The 20,797-nt window shown below is 43.3% G+C and overlaps 1 protein-coding gene across 6 annotated transcripts in view; it reads left to right on the top strand.

Annotated features, from left to right (window-relative positions):
• The window catches only part of LOC128687229 (RNA polymerase II-associated protein 1), a 212,166-nt gene that overhangs the window by 156,784 nt on the left and 34,585 nt on the right, over positions 1–20,797 (top strand). For all 6 annotated transcript variants that reach the window (XM_070098490.1, XM_070098491.1, XM_070098486.1 and 3 more), the window contains one exon: positions 640–883. In XM_070098490.1, the coding sequence (XP_069954591.1) occupies positions 640–883 (244 nt within the window). The remainder of the gene's footprint in view (positions 1–639; positions 884–20,797) is intronic.

Below are 20,797 nucleotides of genomic sequence, written 5' to 3'. Positions count from 1 at the left end.
TATTTCCATGATTTCTTATGGGAAATATTGCTTCAAATTTCAGACTTTTCGGATTTAGAACTAGCTCCTGGAACGGATTAAATTCGATTTTTGAGGTTCCACTGTAATTCAAAATACAGTGGACCCCCGCCTAACGATATTATTTCAATCCAGAAGTCTGTTTGTGTGCCGTTATAGACCAAATTTGTTCCCATAATAAATATTGTGAATTAGATTAATCCGTTTCAGACCCCCAAAAATACACCTACAAAAGCACTTACAAAAATACACTTACATAATTGGTCGAGTTGGGAGCTGATCGTTAGGCGGGGGTCCACTGTATATCGCATGTACGCGTGGAATCGGCCTCACTGGCTTTGTAAACAATGGCACACTGGCTGGTACATGGAGTGAGTGGCCGGGCCCGCTCAGGACGCCGTGCGGACATGTTTGGGACGAAAGTTCTTAACCAAGTTTTAAGTTGTTATCCAAGCCAATTTTTTTACGCCAAAGCAAGGCATTAGCCGATTTTGGCGTTAGCCGATGCATGCATTATCCGAGGGCCCACTGTACTATCATGCATATGTATTTACAAAAAAATATGTTTTATTACATTTTTAAATAAAAATGAGCACCATTACAGTGTTTTTGGCCATGCAGGTACATACTTGAGAGTCTACAGCCGAGCCCAGAGACGGTAATCAACATTCTGGGCATCTTAACTCGCATGGTTCGTCACTCTCTGACAGCTGCGTGGACACTAGCCCAGACTCCACACCTCATCTCTGTTATCCTGGATCACTTCCTTCCACACAATCTCTCGCCCCTTCTCACTGGCCAGAGTGTAGCCTCGATGTCTTCTGTGTACGGTGTACCTCTCAGAGAAGCACTACATCTGCTGAAGGTTGGCTAAAATACTTTAATTCAATACGGTTCAGTGCCTACATTCTGAAGGATGAGGGTGGGGGGGGGAGGTATATAGCCCAGAGGGTCATTTGAAAAGTAATGTAACTCACCTCATGACCATATGTACTCTTCTTTCAACAAACCGGCCATATCCCACCGAGGCAGGGTGGCCCAAAAAGAAAAACAAAAGTTTCTCTTTTTAACTTTAGTAATGTACATACACAGGAGAAAGGATTACTAGCCCCTTGCTCCTGGCACTTTAGCCTTCTCTTATGACATGCATGGATGACAGAGGAAGAATTCTGTTCCACTTCCCCATGGAGATAAGAGGAAATAAACAAGAACAAGAACTGGTAAAAAAGAAGAAAACTCAGAGGGGTGTGTGTATATATATGCTTGTACATGCATGTGTAATGTGACCTAAGTGTAAGTAGAAGTAGCAAGATGTACCTAAATTCTTGAATGTTTATGAGACAGAAAAAAGTTACCAGCAATCCTACCATCATGTAAAACAATTACAGGCTTAGGTTTTACACTTGCTTTGCAGGACGGTAATACCTCTCTGTCTACAACCTACTACCTAGGACCATATGTATTATTATTGCCTAATTAATCTTAAGTTAGATTTCAGCTTGCCTGAAATGCTCTGCATGTAAAGGGGCTTTTGGCATGTACACCCAACTATTATATTCCTTTGTACAAACGTGTATCATGTCAAAATAAATTATTATTATCAGGGGCTGCTTGTTCATAAGAGCTGCAGAGCTGCTGTCTCCCCAGATGCTCACTGCCAGATGTATGACTTCATCAACCTTACAATAAAATAATTTACAACTGGCAAATACATTACAAGAAAAATCTGTTGTATATTGTTCTCAGTGTATTTATAAATGAATTTTTAATTTTTTGTCGAAATGAGATAAAAAATGATCGAAAAAAGAAGTTTGATGTGATACCATAATATAGGTATTACTGGCATTACACCTGGCAGCGAGGAGCGGCATTCGATGCAGCACATGCCCAGTTGCAATCGGTCTGTTCATGTTTATTATGCTGTTTTATGAGGCTTGTAGTCACGCAGTTCCCCATTCTATTTCTGGACGAGCCGACACTGATTATTAATACACTGGATCCCCGGTTATCGGCCACTTCTGTTATCGGCCAACTTGGTGATCAGCCGTCCGCCAGCTAGGGCCGGTGGATGGCTCTCTCTCGGTGGCTGAGGAAGCTTCTGCTCATACCTTCAAACATTTCTCTTATTTCCCATTGTAGGTTGTGTTATTTTTGCAGTGCAACTGTGAAATAAGTAACCATGGCTCCAAAGTAAATTAGTGTGATAAACAAAGTGAGAAACACCATGGAATTTAAGCATGAAGTGTAGCAGACATGCAGGAAGTGTAGCAGACATGCAGTAAGTGTAGCAGACATGCAGGAAGTGTAGCAGACATGCAGGGAGTGTAGCAGGCATGCAGGGAGTGTAGCAGGCATGCAGGAAGTGTAGGAGACATGCAGGGAGAGTAGAAGGCATGTGTCAAGTGTAGCGGACATGCAGGGAGTGTACAAGGCATGTAGGAAGTGTAGGAGGCATCCAGGGAGTGAAGCAGACATTCAGAGAGCGTAGCAGACATGCAGGGAGTGCAGCAGACACGCAGGGAGTGTAGCAGACATGAGGAAGTGTAGCAGACATGTAGGAGGTGTAGCAGCCATGCAGATAGTGTAGCAGACATGCAGGGAGTGTAGCAGACATGCAGAAAGTGTAGCAGACATGCAGAAAGTGTAGCAGACATGCAGGGAGTGTAGCAGGCATGAAGGGAGTGTAGCAGACATGCAGAAAGTGTAGCAGACATGCAGGGAGTGTAGCAGGCATGAAGGGAGTGTAGCAGACACGCAGGAAGTGTAGCAGACATGCAGGAAGTGTAGCAGACATACAGGAAGTGTAGTAGACATGCAGTGAGTGTAGCAGTCATGCATGGCGTGTAGCAGTCATGCAGGACGTGTAGCAGGCATGCAGGAAGTGTAGCAGACATGCTGGGAGTGTAGCAGGCATGCAGGGAGTGTAGCAGACATGCAGGGAGTGTAGCAGACATGCAGGAAGTGGAGCAGACATGCAGGGAGTGTAGCAGACATGCAGGGAGTGTAGCAGACATGCAAGGAGTGTAGCAGACATGCAGGGAGTGTAGCAGACATGCAGGGAGTGTAGCAGACGTGGAGGAAGTGTAGCAGACATGCAGGGAGTGTAGCAGACATGCAGGGAGTGTAGCAGACATGCAGGGAGTGTAGCAGACATGCAGGGAGTGTAGCAGACATGCAGGGAGTGTAGCACACATGCAGGGCGTGCAGCAGGCATGCAGGGAGTGTAGCAGATATGCAGGGAGTGTAGCAGACATGTAGGACGTGTAGCAGACATGCAGGGAGTGTAGCAGACATGCAGGGAGTGTAGCAGACATGCAGGGAGTGTAGCAGGCATGCAGGGAGTGTAGCAGGCATGCAGGAAGTGTAGCAGACATGCAGGGAGTGTAGCAGACATGCAGGAAGTGTAGCAGACATGCAGGGAGTGTAGCAGACATGCAGGGAGTGTAGCAGACATGCAGGAAGTGTAGCAGACATGCAGGGAGTATAGCAGATATGCAGGAAGTTTAATAGACATGCAGAAAGTGTAGCAGACATGCAGGGAGTGTAGCAGGCATGCAGGGAGTGTAGCAGACATGCAGGAAGTGTAGCAGGCATGCAGGGAGTGTAACAGGCATGCAGGGAGTGTAGCAGACATGCAGGAAGTGTAGCAGACATGCTGGGAGTGTAGCAGATATGCAGGGAGTGTAGCAGACATGTAGGGAGTGTAGCAGACATGCAAGGAGTGTAGCAGACATGCATAGAGTGTAGCAGACGTGCAGGGAGTGTAGCAGACATGCAGGAAGTGTAGCAGACATGCAGGGAGTGTAGCAGACATGCAGGGAGTGTAGCAGATATGCAAGGAGTGTAGCAGACATGCAGGGAGTGTAGCAGACATGCAGGGAGTGTAGCAGGCATGCAGGGAGTGTAACAGGCATGCAGGGAGTGTAGCAAACATGCAGGGAGTGTAGCAGGCATGCAGGGAGTGTAGCAGGCATGCTGGGAGTGTAGCAGACATGCAGGGAGTGTAGCAGACATGCAGGGAATGTAGCAGACATGCAGGGAGTGTAGCAGGCATGCAGGGAGTGTAGCAGGCATGCAGGGAGTGTAGCATGCATGCAGGGAGTGTAGCAGGCATGCAGGGAGTGTAGCAGACATGCAGGAAGTGTAGCAGATATGCAGGGAGTGTAGCAGACATGCAGGAAGTGAAACAATCATGCAGGGAGTGTAGCAGACATGCAGGGAGTGTAGCAGACATGCAGGGAGTGTAGCAGACATGCAGTGAGTGTAGCAGACATGCAGTGAGTGTAGCAGACATGCAGGGAGTGTAGCAGGCATGCAGGGAGTGTAGCAGGCATGCAGGGAGTGTAGCAGGCATGCAGGGAGTGTAGCAGACATGCAGGGAGTGTAGCAGACATGTTGGAAGTGTAGCAGACATGCAGGGAGTGTAGCAGACATGCAGGGAGTGTAGCAGACATGCATGGAGTGTAGCAGACATGCAGGGAGTGTAGCAGACATGCAGGGAGTGTAGCAGACATGCAGGGAGTGTAGCAGACATGCAGGGAGCGTAGCAGACATGCAGGAAGTGTAGCAGTCATGCAGTGAGTGTAGCAGACATGCAGGAAGTGTAGCAGACATGCAGGAAGTGTAGCAGATATGCAGGGAGTGTAGCAGATATGCAGGAAGTGTAGCAGACATGCAGGGAGTGTAGCAGACATGCAGGAAGTGTAACAATCATGCAGGGAGTGTAGCAGACATGCAGGGAGTGTAGCAGGCATGCAGGGAGTGTAGCAGACATGCAGGAAGTGTAGCAGATATGCAGGGAGTGTAGCAGACATGCAGGAAGTGTAACAATCATGCAGGGAGTGTAGCAGACATGCAGGGAGTGTAGCAGACATGCAGGGAGTGTAGCAGACATGCAGTGAGTGTAGCAGACATGCAGTGAGTGTAACAGGCATGCAGGGAGTGTAGCAGTCATGCAGGAATTGTAGCAGGCATGCAGAGAGTGTAGCAGACATGCAGGAAGTGTAGCAGACATGCAGGGAGTGTAACAGGCATGCAGGGAGTGTAGCAGACATGCAGGAAGTGTAGCAGATAGGCAGAGAGTGTAGCAGACATGTAGGGAGTGTAGGAGGCATGCAGGAAGTGTAGCAGACATGCATGAAGTGTAGCAGACATGCATGAAGTGTAGCAGACATGCATGAAGTGTAGCAGACATGCATGAAGTGTAGCAGACATGCAGGGAGTAGCAGACATGCATGGAGTGTAGCAGACAGGCAGGGAGTGTAGCAGATGTGCAGGGAGTGTAGCAGACATGCAGGGAGTGTAGGAGGCATGCAGGGAGTGTAGCAGACATGCAGGGAGTGTAGCAGACATGCAGGGAGTGTAGCAGATATGCAGGGAGTGTAGCAGGCATGCAGGGAGTGTAGCAGACATGCAGGAAGTGTAGCAGATATGCAGGGAGTGTAGCAGACATGCAGGGAGTGTAGCAGACATGCAGGGAGTGTAGCAGACATGCATAGAGTGTAGCAGACATGCAGGGAGTGTAGCAGACATGCAGGAAGTGTAGCACATATGCAGGGAGTGTAGCAGGCATGCAGGGAGTGTAGCAGACATGCAGGGAGTGTAGCAGACATGCAGGGAGTGTAGCAGTCATGCAGGAAGTGTAGCAGACATGCAGGGAGTGTAGCAGACATGCAGGGAGTGTAGCAGTCATGCAGGGCGTGTAGCAGGCATGCAGGGAGTGTAGCAGGCAGGCAGGGAGTGTAGCAGACATGCAAGGAGTGTAGCAGACATGCAGGGAGTGTAGCAGACATGCAGGGAGTGTAGCAGACATGCAGGAAGTGTAGCAGATATGCAGGGAGTGTAGCAGACATGCAGGAAGTGTAACAATCATGCAGGGAGTGTAGCACACATGCAGGGAGTGTAGCAGACATGCAGGGAATGTAGCAGACATGCAAGGAGTGTAGCAGACATGCAGGGAGTGTAGCAGACATGCAGGGAGTATAGCAGGCATGCAGGGAGTGTAGCAGGCATGCAGGGAGTGTAGCAGGCATGCAGGGAGTGTAGCAGGCATGCAGGGAGTGTAGCAGACATGCAGGGAGTGTAGCAGACATGCAGGGAGTGTAGCAGACATGCAGTGAGTGTAGCAGACATGCAGTGAGTGTAACAGGCATGCAGGGAGTGTAGCAGACATGCAGGAAGTGTAGCAGGCATGCAGAGAGTGTAGCAGACATGCAGGAAGTGTAGCAGACATGCAGGGAGTGTAACAGGCATGCAGGGAGTGTAGCAGACATGCAGGAAGTGTAGCAGATAGGCAGAGAGTGTAGCAGACATGTAGGGAGTGTAGGAGGCATGCAGGAAGTGTAGCAGACATGCATGAAGTGTAGCAGACATACATGAAGTGTAGCAGACATGCATGAAGTGTAGCAGACATGCATGAAGTGTAGCAGACATGCAGGGAGTAGCAGACATGCATGGAGTGTAGCAGACAGGCAGGGAGTGTAGCAGATGTGCAGGGAGTGTAGCAGACATGCAGGGAGTGTAGGAGGCATGCAGGGAGTGTAGCAGACATGCAGGGAGTGTAGCAGACATGCAGGAAGTGTAGCAGATATGCAGGGAGTGTAGCAGGCATGCAGGGAGTGTAGCAGACATGCAGGAAGTGTAGCAGATATGCAGGGAGTGTAGCAGACATGCAGGGAGTGTAGCAGACATGCATAGAGTGTAGCAGACATGCAGGGAGTGTAGCAGACATGCAGGAAGTGTAGCACATATGCAGGGAGTGTAGCAGGCATGCAGGGAGTGTAGCAGACATGCAGGGAGTGTAGCAGACATGCAGGGAGTGTAGCAGTCATGCAGGAAGTGTAGCAGACATGCAGGGAGTGTAGCAGACATGCAGGGAGTGTAGCAGTCATGCAGGGCGTGTAGCAGGCATGCAGGGAGTGTAGCAGGCAGGCAGGGAGTGTAGCAGACATGCAAGGAGTGTAGCAGACATGCAGGGAGTGTAGCAGACATGCAGGGAGTGTAGCAGACATGCAGGAAGTGTAGCAGATATGCAGGGAGTGTAGCAGACATGCAGGAAGTGTAACAATCATGCAGGGAGTGTAGCACACATGCAGGGAGTGTAGCAGACATGCAGGGAATGTAGCAGACATGCAAGGAGTGTAGCAGACATGCAGGGAGTGTAGCAGACATGCAGGGAGTATAGCAGGCATGCAGGGAGTGTAGCAGGCATGCAGGGAGTGTAGCAGGCATGCAGGGAGTGTAGCAGGCATGCAGGGAGTGTAGCAGACATGCAGGGAGTGTAGCAGACATGCAGGGAGTATAGCAGGCATGCAGGGAGTGTAGCAGGCATGCAAGGAATGTAGCAGACATGCAGGGAGTGTAGCAGGCATGCAGGGAGTGTAGCGGACATGCAGGGAGTGTAGCAGGCATGCAGGGAGTGTAGCAGACATGCAGGGAGTGTAGCAGACATGCAGGGAGTGTAGCAGGCATGCAGGGAGTGTAGCAGGCATGCAGGGAGTGTAGCAGACATGCAGGGAGTATAGCAGGCATGCAGGGAGTGTAGCAGGCATGCAGGGAGTGTAGCAGGCATGCAGGGAGTGTAGCAGGCATGCAGGGAGTGTAGCAGGCATGCAGGGAGTGTAGTAGACATGCAGGGAGTGTAGCAGACATGCAGGGAATGTAGCAGACATGCAGGGAGTGTAGCAGGCATGCAGGGAGTGTAGCAGGCATGCTGGGAGTGTAGCAGGCATGCAAGGAGTGCAGCAGGTGTGCAGGGAGTGTAGCAGGCATGCAGGGAATGTAGCAGGCAGGCAGGGTGCGTAGCAGACATGCAGGGATTGTAGCAGACATGCAGGAAGTATAACAGGCATGCGGTGAGTGTAGCAGGCATGCAGGGAGTCTTGCAGTTATGCAGCGAGTGTAGCAGACATGCAGGGAATGTAGCAGGCAGGCAGAGAGTGTAGCAGACATGCAGGAAGTGTAGCAGATATGCAGGGAGTGTAGCAGACATGCAGGGAGTGTAGCAGACATGCATGGAGTCTAGCAGACATGCAGGGAGTGTAGCAGACATGCAGGAAGTGTAGGAGACATGCAGGGAGTGTAGCAGACATGCAGGGAGTGTAGCAGTCATGCAGGGCGTGTAGCAGGCATGCAGGAAGTGTAGCAGGCATGCAGGGAGTGTAGCAGACATGCAGGGAGTGTAGCAGACATGCAGGGAATGTAGCAGACATGCAGGGAGTGTAGCAGGCATGCAGGGAGTGTAGCAGGCATGCAGGGAGTGTAGCACACATGCAGGGAGTGTAGCAGACATGCAGGGAGTGTAACAATCATGCAGGGAGTGTAGCACATGCAGGGAGTGTAGCAGACATGCAGGAAGTGTAACAATCATGCAGGGAGTGTAGCACACATGCAGGGAGTGTAGCAGACATGCAGGGAGTGTAGCAGACATGCAGGGAGTGTAGCAGACATGCAAGGAGTGTAGCAGACATGCAGGGAGTGTAGCAGACATGCAGGAAGTGTAACAATCATGCAGAGAGTGTAGCACACATGCAGGGAGTGTAGCAGACATGCAGGGAGTGTAGCAGACATGCAGGGAGTGTAGCAGACATGCAGGGAGTGTAGCAGACATGCAGGGAGTGTAGCATGCATGCAGGGAGTGTAGCAGGCATGCAGGGAGTGTAGCAGGCATGCAGGGAGTGTAGCAGGCATGCAGGGAGTGTAGCAGGCATGCAGGGAGTGTAGCAGACATGCAGGAAGTGTAGCAGATATGCAGGGAGTGTAGCAGACATGCAGGAAGTGTAACAATCATGCAGGGAGTGTAGCACACATGCAGGGAGTGTAGCAGACATGCAGGGAGTGTAGCAGACATGCAAGGAGTGTAGCAGACATGCAGGGAGTGTAGCAGACATGCAGGGAGTGTAGCAGACATGTTGGAAGTGTAGCAGACATGCAGGGAGTGTAGCAGACATGCAGGAAGTGTAGCAGATATGCAGGGAGTGTAGCAGACATGCAGGGAGTGTAGCAGACATGCAGGGAGTGTAGCAGACATGCAGGGAGTGTAGCAGACATGCAGGGAGTGTAGCAGACATGCAGGGAGTGTAGCAGACATGCAGGGAGTGTAGCAGACATGCAGGGAGCGTAGCAGACATGCAGGAAGTGTGGCAGTCATGCAGGGAGTGTAGCAGACATGCAGGAAGTATAGCAGACATGCAGGAAGTGTAGCAGACATTCAGGAAGTGTAGCAGACATGCAGGAAGTGTAGCAGACATGCAGGGAGTGTAGCAGACATGCATGGAGTGTAGCAGACATGCAGGGAGTGTAGCAGGCATGCAGGGAGTGTAGCATACATGCAGGAAGTGTAGTAGACATGCAGGAAGTGTAGCAGACATGCAGGAAGTGTAGTAGACATGCAGGAAGTGTAGCAGACATGCAGGGAGTGTAGCAGACATGCAGGAAGTATAGCAGACATGCAGGAAGTGTAGTAGACATGCAGGAAGTGTAGCAGAAATGCAGGGAGTGTAGCAGACATGCAGGGAGTGTAGCAGACATGCAGGGAGTGTAGCAGTCATTCCAGAAGCCAGCATTAGTCTTTAATAAAGGTATGTAATACTGATTTAACTGTTAAAAAAAATTATTTTTTTTGTGTGTGAATATTTTTGTCTGGAACAGATTAATTGTATTTACATTAATTCTTATGGGAAATATTATTTCGGTTTTCAGCCGTTTCGGTTTTTGGCCGAGCATCTGGAATGGATTACAACCGATAACCGAGGGTCCACTGTATTATTATTATTAACCCTTTGACTGTCGCAACCCCCAATCCTGAGGTGTCTCCTGGTGTCGCAAAATTTAAAAAAAAAAATTATTTTTTCTTATGAAATGATAGAGAATCTTTTCCCGATTGTAATGACACCAAAAAAACGAAATTTGATGGAAAATTGACGGAATTATGCTCTCGCGAAGTTAGCGACCTCGGCGCTGTTTACAAATCGGCGATTTCGCCCACTTTGAGCCCTATTTTCGGCTAATTCCATTGTTCCAGTCGCCCAAACTCATAGCTATTTCTTTAGAACTTCATTTTTTCTATCGATTGAATACAAGAAACTGCCCATTTACTGATTTCAACTACCTAATAATGTGGTCAGAAATTTGCAATTTGGCCAATTTCACGAAAACTAAAAAATATGACAATTTCAAAATAAGGTCCAGAATGAACAATGCAGACATTCCTGACTCTAAAATAACATTTTCTTTGCTCATCAGTCACGTCTCCAGGTCCCTCTGATATTACTCTTGCTTTCTATTTTGAATTTTTATTCAAACAAAAAATAGAAGTCTTACTATTATGCAGACTACTGCAATGCTGTAATAACTGTATAAATAACATCAACCCATTCATGACTGCATATTAGAATGGCTAGTTGGACATTTATTGGACAATGGCATCATTTGTTTACTTTTGAACATTGGCAAAAATCAAACATTTCCCCTACTTTGAGCTCCATTTCTAGGTTCTTTTTTATAGAAAAATCAATCAAAATCACCTCTATTTCTGTAATATGTTTTCCATTCTATCAAATGAGACCAAGAAAACGAGAATACAACCATAAATACTATACGAAAATAGACCACAAAGTCGGCATTTTAATTAAAAAAAACGGTCGGAGTTTTTTTTTTCTCATTATGCACTGCGTGCTCCAGGATTTTTTTTATATGGTGCACACTGACCACACAGACCCATTCTCTCACATGTGGGCCTACCAGCTTTCTCCTGCTTGATTTGAAGCCGCTAGAATTTATGAGTATATATACGTCAAACACGGCACCTCGTAAAACGTATATATACGGCCGCGACAGTCAAAGGGTTAACTTCTGGCAAGATCGCTATTGCATGAGAGATGGTGAATGTATTTCTATCTTTTGATCACTGCCTTGGTAGGAAATGGCTAATGTGGTAAAAATATTTTTTATTATTATTATTTTTTTTAAGACGAGTCATCTTCCACTGAGGGAAGGTAATCATAAAGTAAAGAGAAAACACGTTGACCATCATTCATTCAATCACTTCTTGCTAGAAGTGCACTGACATCACAGTTCAGGTGACCCTATAAATCACTCTTTCAGAGTACAAACACTGCCCTTTGCACCTCCAGAACTTGAGTCCGGCTAACTGGTTCCCCTGAATCCCTATGTAAATATTATCTTGCGTACACTCCAACAGCACATTAAGTCATAAAAATCACTTGCCCCAACTCCTGTCTAACATGTCAACCTTTAATATGTAGTTTGCTCAATATGAAGACTCTCAGGTTTTCTAGTTCAGTGGGTTTTTTTTTTCTGAGCACTAAATTCTGAGTCACTTAATATGATTGTTGTGTACAGCACCTCAAACTGGACTTGCTCACCTCCAAGTCACTTCAACAGTCAGTAAACTGTCATGTCATCTCTGGCTAGTGTACCCTTTATTGAGATGTGCCTTAATCCTGGAGAAAGGTTCTTGATCCAAGGAATTGATGCTACTTTCCTCTTTGGACGAAGACTGAGTTTACCCCTTTTCCCCTCTTCTCCCATTTCCCAAGCAGTGTGTGACCCATATAGGTGTAGTACTTGTCTAAAACGATAATAATACTGCCTGCTACATATGTAATCTGGCTCAGCTTTCAAATGTCTGCAGTTTCAGACTTGTTACTGCAATACAAAAATTTTAATTGTAATGTTTCATAATATTTCATAGACTATGAACATCATTGGTAAGAGGCACTGTGTGCACAGAATGTTTTTATGATTCTCAGCAAGGGAAGAAAGAGCCTTTATGTATTTGTAAATGTCTCTTAATCCAGTGCTGCTACCTGCCATTCTTCAGCCTCTGTGTGACCACTGCAGATTTAGCATCTTATCTTAACCCTTTCAGGGTTGACAGGCCCTCTCCCAGACTTGTTCTCAGGGTCGCCAAATTTAAAAAAAAATTATTTTCTTGTGAAAAGATAGAGAATCTTTTCCCAATCTTAATGACACCAAAAGTATAAAATTTGATGGAAAACTTACAGAATTATGCTCTGGCGAAGTTAGCGGTCCCGACGATGTTTACGCATCGGAGATTTTGCCCACTTTGAGTCCTATTTTCGGCCAATTCCAGTGTACTAGTCAACAAAAATCATAACTATTTCGCTAGAACTCCATTTTTTTCTATCAAATTAGTACAAAAAACCACCCATTTACCGATTTCAAGTATCCAATAAAGTGGTCAGAATTTAGCAATTTTGCCAATTTCACACAAATTTCAAAAGATGCCAATTTCCAAATAGGGTCCAGAATAAACAAAAAAGACATTCCTGGCACTAAAATAACATTTCCTCTGTTCATTAGTTACATCCCTAGGCCCCTCTTACATTCTTTTGCTTTCCACATTGAATTTTTATTCTCACAAAAAATAGAAGATTTACTGTTATGCAGATTACTGCATTAGCGTAGAAATGGTATAAATAATATCAGTGCACTTGTGAAAGAATATTAGACTCTCCAGTTGACGTGTATTGGACGTGTAGCATGATTTGTTTACTTTTGAACTTTGGCAAAAATTGAAGATTTCTCCTACTTTGAGCTCAATTTCAAGGTACTTTTCATTGTAAAACCAGTCAAAATCATCTCAATTTCTGTAATATGTGTTCCATTCTATAAAATGAGACCAGGAAAACTAGAATACCATCATAAATACCATACAAAAATACAGTGCAGAGTCACTGTTTTAATCCAAAAACACGGTCAAAGTTTTTTTTCTCATTACGCACTGTGCTGCAGGATTTTTTTTATACTGTGCACACTGACCACATAGACCCATTCTTTCATATATAGGCCTACCAGCTTTCTCTCACTAGATTTGAGGGCACTAGAATTTAGGCGTTCTAGTACGTTAAAAACCCTGGTGCATAAGCTGTACTAGTACATTGGAAACCCTGAAAGGGTTAAAGCAAATTGTGCACAGAATTTTTTTATGATTCACAGCAAAGGAAGAAAGAGCCTTTATATTTGTAAATGTCTCTTAATCCAGTGCTGCTACCTGCCATTCTTCAGCCTCTGTGTGACCACTGCAGATTTAGCATCTTATCTTAACCCTTTCAGGGTTTCTGCTGTACTAGTACGGCTTACGCACCAGGGTCCATGACGTACTAGTACTTATAAATTCTAGTGCCTTCAAATCTAGTAAGAGAAAGCTGGTAGGCCTACATATGAAAGAATGGGTCTATGTGGTCAGTGTGCACAGTATAAAAAAAATCCTGCAGCACACAGTGCATAATGAGAAAAAAAAACTTTGACCGTGTTTTTGGATTAAAACAGCGACTTTGCATTATATTTTCGTATGGTATTTATTGTTGTATTCTAGTTTTCCTGATCTCATTGTATAGAATGGAAGACATATTACAGAAATTGAGGTGATTTTTGACTGATTTTACGATGAAAAGTACCTTGAAATTGAGCTCAAAGTAGCAGAAATGTTCAATTTTTACCAATGTTCAAACGTAAACAAATCATACTAAGTGTCCAATACACATCAACTGGTGAGTCTAATATTCTTTCACAAGTGCGCCGATATTATTTATATCATTTCTACACTAATGTAGTAGTCTGCATAACAGTAAATCTTCTATTTTTTATGAGAATAAAAATTCAAAGTGGAAGGCAAAATAAATGTAAGAGGGGCCTGGGAACGTGACTAATGAACAGAGGAAATGTTATTTTAGTGCCAGGAATGTCTTTCTTGTTTTTTCTGGACCCTGTTTAGAAACTGGCATCTTTTGAAATTTGTGTGAAATTGGCAAAATTGCTAAATTCTGACCACTGTATTGGATAGTTGAAATCGGTAAATTGATGGTTTCTTGTACTCATTTGATAAAAATGGAGTTCTAGCGAAATAGTTATGATTTTTGTCGGCTGGCACATTGGAATTGGCCGAAAATAGGGCTCAAAGTGGGCAAAATCGCCGATGCGTAAACATCGTCGAGACTGCTAACTTTGCGAGAGCATAAGTCCGTAAGTTTTCCATCAAATTTCATACTTTTGGTGTCATTATGATTGGGAAAAGATTCTCTATATTTTCATAAGAAAAAATAATAATTTTTTTTTTAAATTTGGGGGACCCTGAGAACAAGTCTCTGAGAGGGCCTGTGGACCCTGAAAGGGTTAAAGCAAAATGTGCACAGAATTTTTTTGATTCTCAGCAAGGGAAGAAAGAGCCTTTATACAGTGGACCCCCGGTTAACGATATTTTTTCACTCCAGAAGTATGTTCAGGTGCCAGTACTGACCGAATATGTTCCCATAAGGAATATTGTGAAGTAGATTAGTCCATTTCAGACCCCCAAACATACACGTACAAACCCACTTACATAATTACACTTACATAATTGGTCGCATTCGGAGGTAATCGTTATGCAGGGGTCCACTGTACTTGTAAATGTCTCTTAATCCAGTGCTGCTACCTGCCATTCTTCAGCCTCTGTGTGACCACTGTAGATTTAAAATCTTATCTTAAAGCAAAATGTGCTTAAATAAAGGTTTGCACATAGTGTGTCTTTTTTTTTTTTTTTTTCAACAAATCGGCAGTACCCCACCGAGGCAGTGATGTAAGAAGAAAAATAAATGTTTTTCTTTTTAAATTTAATAATTTATGCAGAAGAAAGGGTTACTAGCCCCTTGCTCCCAGTATTTTAGTTGCCTTTTACAACATGCATGGCTTGTGGAGAAAGAATTCTTTTCCACATTATTATTATAATCAAAAAGAAGCGCTAAGCCACAAGGACTATACAGCGCTGCAGGGCAGGAAGGAAGCGAGGGCATCAGGTGGCAAAAAGGAAATGGATGAGTAATAGGTTATGGATAACAGCGGGGTAGTGGATGGTGAAAGGGTAAAGGGCAGCAAGAGATTGAACTAGAAAGGGCTGAGGGGAGTGCGAAAAGTATCATCAGAATTTGTGGAGTAAATCAGTTGTTGTCAAGAAGTCAATGAGAGAGTCAGGATTAAAGGAGGGTCCATCAGCAAGAAGGGAAGGTAAAGAGAGAGTAGTAGAACGAAGACGACGTTGGAGGTAAATTCTGCGTGCTCGTTGATAGAGAGGGCAGTCTAACAGAATGTGGCTAATCGATACTGGAACTTGACACTGCTCACAGAGAGGAACAGGGTGCCTCGCCATGAGATACCCGTGAGTAAGACGAGTGTGGCCAATGCGAAGGCGGGAGAGAGTGGTCTCCCAACCACGGCACTGATGACAAGAAGACGGCCAGTAACCTATGCTCGGTTTAATAGAATGAAGTTTGTTACCGAGCAGAGTTGACCAACGTTGTTGCCAACGGGTGCGAAGGTGGGTAGCTATTGCACCAAAATAGTCCAGAAATGGAACACCTCGATAGGAAATCGGTAGGTCATGTACTGCTGACCGCGCAGCAGTGTTTCTTTTCCACAGAGACTCTCTCTCTGAAGGTGATGACACTGAAAGTTTGAAATTTAATGGAAAATTTGCAGAATTGTGCTGACACAAGGTTAGCATCTTCCGTCCAGTTTATGCACCAGCAATTTTTTACACTTCGAGTCCTATTTTAGGCCAATTCCAACATCTCAATAATTGAATCGGACTTAATAAAAACCTATAAAATGGACTAAGTATATAATGCAGCCTTACCTGTCCTCTGGAATATCAACAATAATTGCATATCTCCACTACTTTGTGCTCAATTTCAAGCTACTTCCAGCCTTGAAACTAATCAAAATCATCTCTATTTCAGTAATATGCCTTCCATTCTATCAAGTGATACCAAGAAACAGCCAATAAAACCATAAATATCATCCAAGAAAACACAAAGTTGCTGTTTTAAACCATTCTCACAGTCAGTTTTGTTTTCCCATCATGTACAATGTTGGGCAGGATTATTTTTTATATTGTGCACCCTCACTGCATAGACCCATTCTCTCATATCAAGGCTAAAATTTACCACTCACAGTTTATCTGAATGTGCTGAGCTCATGATGTAGAATTACGTGAGGGAGCCTCGCCTCGATGTCGTAGTTCTTCATAATGGCCAGTGAAAGGGTTAAGAGAGCAGTGAGGTGGTGTGAAAGAAGAGCAAATGAGAGAGTGGGTGAGGTGCTGTCAATAAATTTTACTGAGAATAAGAAAAAGTTTTGGAGTGAAGTTAGCAGGTTGACAAAGCCTAGAGAATGAGTGGTTTTGACAACCCCTTTCAGTGGCCATCACATAGAACTAAGACATTGAGGCTTACCCAGATAATTTTGCCCTAGATATGAGAGAATGGGTCTGTGTGGTGAGTGTGCACAGTATAAAAAAATCTTGCCTCCACACAGTGCGTAATGGAAAAAACAACTCTGACCATGTGAATGGTTTAAAATAGTAACTTTGCAGTGCTTTCTCAGATGGTTTTATTGGCTTTTATTTGGTATCATTTGATAGAATGGAAGACATACTGTACTACTAAAATGAGAATTTTTTGGTTGGTTTCTGGGCTGGAAGTAGCTTTTAAATGGTCTCAAATTAATGGAAGTACAGTGGACCCCCGCTTAACGATCACCTCCAAATGCGACCAATTATGTAAGTGTATTTATGTAAGTGCGTTTGTACGTGTATGTTTGGGGGTCTGAAATGGACTAATCTACTTCACAATATTCCTTATGGGAAAAAATTCGGTCAGTACTGGCACCTGAACATACTACTGGAATGAAAAAAGTTCGTTAACCGGGGGTCCACTGTATTTGATTTTTGCTGATTTTCCTGAAAACAGGTAAGTCCTCCCTACACCCCAAGTCTGTTTTATTGGTTTTTAATACAGAAAATTCTTCACTTGCTTAACCTATAGTCATGACCTACTTCCACATGTGGATTTGTCCACTGTGATATCACCTACGACCTCTTCACCTCACCTCCTTACAGTATATAAGCCACTTCTTTGCACATATGCTGTATTCTTTTGAAGATTGATGGACTGATTACATTGATTCAAGGCTGATGGACTGATTACCTCAAATTCCTCTTGTTCTTCACCATTTTTGTTTGTATGGACTGATGAAGCCATTGTGTGGCAAAACGTTTCCTGAATAAAAATTCCCAAGTTTTGCACATGTGTCTAATTTATAAACTTGTCAGTTCTCTAAACCTTTCATCTACAAGGTGAGTGGTGCATTGAGGTATCTGTGGAGACAAAAAAAATTGTTATACATGGAGGCAAAAAAGGGAATGTATGAAAGTATAGTGGTACCAACACTCTTATATGGAAGTGAAGCTTGGGTTGTAAATGCTGCAGCAAGGAGGAGGCTGGAGGCAGTAGAGATATCGTTGCGAAGGGCAATGTGTGGTGTAAATATTATGTAGAGAATTCTTAGTGTGGAAATTAGGAGGAGGTGTGATATTACAGAAAGTATTATTCAGAGGGCTGAAGAGTGGTTATTGAGGTGGTTTGATCATTTAGAGAGGAAGGAGGAAAATAGAATGACTTGGAAGGTGTATAAATCTGTAGTGGAAGGGAGGAGGGGTCATTCTAGGAAAGGATGGAGGGAGGGGGTAAAAGAGGTTTTGTGTGCAAGGGGCTTGGGCATGCAGCAGGCGCATGTGAGCTTGTTAGGAGTAAATGGAGACAAATGGTTTTTGGGACCTGACGAGCTGTTGGAGCGTGAGCAGAGTAATATTTGTGAAGGAATTCAGGGAAACCAGTTAGCCAGATTTGACTCCTGGATGTGGGAAGTATAATGCCTCCACTTTAAAGGAGGGGTTTGGGATATTGGCAGTTTGGAGTGACATCTCAACTGTCATATCTGGGCATCTTTGCAGAGACATTGTTTGTGTGAATGATGGTGAAAGTTTTCTTTCTTGGGGTCACCCTGCCTTAGTGAGAGATGGCTGATGTGTTAAAAAAAAAAAAAACTGCAACATCTACACATTGCTCCTCTGTCTGCCCTATCATTTGACTCTTATAAATCCATAAATACTGCAGTTTCTTACCCTTAATTATGTATTATTTACTTATATGCTGCAATGTAAGGATTTAGTTTACACATTCCCTGCCTCTCAAAAGTCTTCCTTGTTCCTCTGCAATCCTACTTTCCATCTTAACCATAACTCAATATTTAATCTATATACTTTACCCAGCATACCCATATACAGTACTATTTATGCTATCTCTTGTGTCCTTTTCCCTTCATACAAAGGACTGTTCATGCACTCTGCCAAGACTCAAGCATATATTAACCAAATACACCAACCACTCCAAAACTGTATCCCCATCTGCTTTTAATATCTTATTTGGTATACTGTCTGATCCAGTTGCTATACTAGGTTAACACACTTTCCCCACACTCACCTCTTACTCCTGCAAGGTCATATTCCTCTCTGCCTATGTTTCATTATTAATAGCCAACAACTCAAAATATTTCCATCATCTTTCCAGTAATTCTACCTCTCTATCTAACATCTCCATTCTTTTATTCCTGAACATCGAGTCCATTGGCTTCTCTGGCTTTCTCACCCTATTAACCTCTCCATATCTGCTGTGTATTCACTACAAAATTAGATGGAAAAGACTCTCACATTCTCTCATTTTCTCTGCTTTTGCACTCCCTCCCCACTCATCTAACCTTCTTTGTCCTTTATCTTCTGTATATCATTTTTACATTAAAACAACTTCTCATCTATGCTAACTTTTTCTCCTTATCACATCAATGATTCTTTCCTACCTGCACCACCATCCTATACCCACACATCTCTGCTCTGCACTCTAGCACTACATATTTAAAGCTGTCTGTTCCCTTCTTTAGCTTGCTCTCTTTCACTTCTCTCTTACTGACACATTCTTTTTACATATTATCTGTCTCTTATTCTTAATTAAGTAGCAACCACTAAATAATGATCTGACACTCTCTAAAACAATACACATCCAAACACCTTCCTATCAACCTTTTATCCACCATATACTTGTTGATCCTCTTCCGTAAAATAAGTACAGTGGAACCTCTACTTGCGAGTTTAATCCATTCCATGACCTTGCTTGCAACTGGATTTGCTCGTTTGCAGAATAAATTTTCCTCATTTAAATTAATTGAAATGCAATTAATCCATTCCAGTGGAATTCTGTACTTCAATAATTTCGCTAATATTAACTCTACGGCTTTTTCATCTATCTCACATCATCTAATATGACATAATAAACAATATAAATAACATAGAAACCTGATATATACTCTAAAATGGATAAAATAGGTCATTCATGTAGTGGTATGGGCGGTGTCGACGGTGGACAAAAGTTTGTCTGGAGACCGGACAAAATATTTCTTGAATAATTTCGCTAATATCATCTATACAGCTTATTTATCTATCACAGTTCATCTAATATGACATAATATACAATATAAATAACATAGAAACATGATATATACTCTAGAATGAGTAAAATGTCATTATATATGTGGTGGCGGTGTCAGCGGTGGATGAGAGTTTGTCTGGAGACAGGACAAAATATTTCTTGAATATTTTGCTATCATCAACTCTGCGGTTTATTTATCTATCACAGTTCATGTAATATGAAATAATAAACAATATAAATAACACAGAAACCTGATATATACTCTAGAATGAATAAAATATGCCATTATGTAACAGGTGGAGGCGGCCACAGCCGCTTCCTCTATGTTGTGGTAAACACTGCCATCTAGTGACGGCCTTCTGAAGCCGTCTGTTATTATAATTATTATTATGTAGTACATTATTATTATATATGTATTATGTTATTATTCTTATTGTATTATATTATTATATGTAATATTATTATTATTATTATTATTATTATTATTATTATTATTATTATTATTATTATTACAATATAAATAATTTGTAATTTTTATTCACTCAAAAAATATAAGATTTACTGTCATGCCTTATTGCAATAATTGTATAAATAATGTCAACCCATTCATGACTGCATATTGGAATGGACAGTGTTTACTCTTGAACATAGCCAAAACAATGGAACATTTCTCCTATGTTGAGTTCAATTTCAAGGTACTTTTTGTCGTGAAAGCAATCAAAATCATATCTATTTTGTAATATATCTTCCATTCTATCAAATGAGACCAAAAAAACAAGAATACAACCATAAAAAACCATACAAAAATTCCGCTAAGTGGTGGCTAATTGCTGAGAAGTGAGCTCCATTATTTATGCTTAGATTTCTTTCATTTTTGGTGTACATTAAGAAGCATCTTTCCATCATACATTGCCCAAGTTTCAATAAGATAGTCCAAACAAATGAGATACAATTCCCTAGATCAAGAGCAAGAGCCCCTCACCAGCGTCAAGGAACCTGCCTTGAGGTCTGCTCACTTATGGAAATTTTGCTCGCATATGGAAACAAAAAATCGACCCATCGACTGCTCGTATTTGGAAAAACTCGCATGTGGATGTGCTCGCAAGTAGAGGTTCCACTGTACAGTGACCCTCGGGTAACACCTTTAATCCGTTCCAGAGAGCCAGCCTTTAGCCGATTTAGCCTTTAGCTGAATTAATTTTCCCCATAGGAAATAATGGAAATCCAATTAATCCGTTTGAGACTGCCAAAAGTATTAAAAAAAAAAAAAATTTTAAAGATTAGATATAAATATACATACAGAAAACAATGACAAATAAATATAAAGCACTAGTAAAATGGATAAATGAACATATAACATCACACTTGCCTTGACTGACTTTGTTGACTTCACTTGACTTGTTGGTGTATGGTAGACACGTAGGAGGCAAGAGGAAGGCAAG

This window comes from Cherax quadricarinatus, chromosome 62 (assembly GCF_038502225.1).
Source record: "Cherax quadricarinatus isolate ZL_2023a chromosome 62, ASM3850222v1, whole genome shotgun sequence".
Taxonomy (NCBI): domain Eukaryota; kingdom Metazoa; phylum Arthropoda; class Malacostraca; order Decapoda; family Parastacidae; genus Cherax; species Cherax quadricarinatus.
This window is presented reverse-complemented; position numbering and strand designations above follow the sequence as displayed.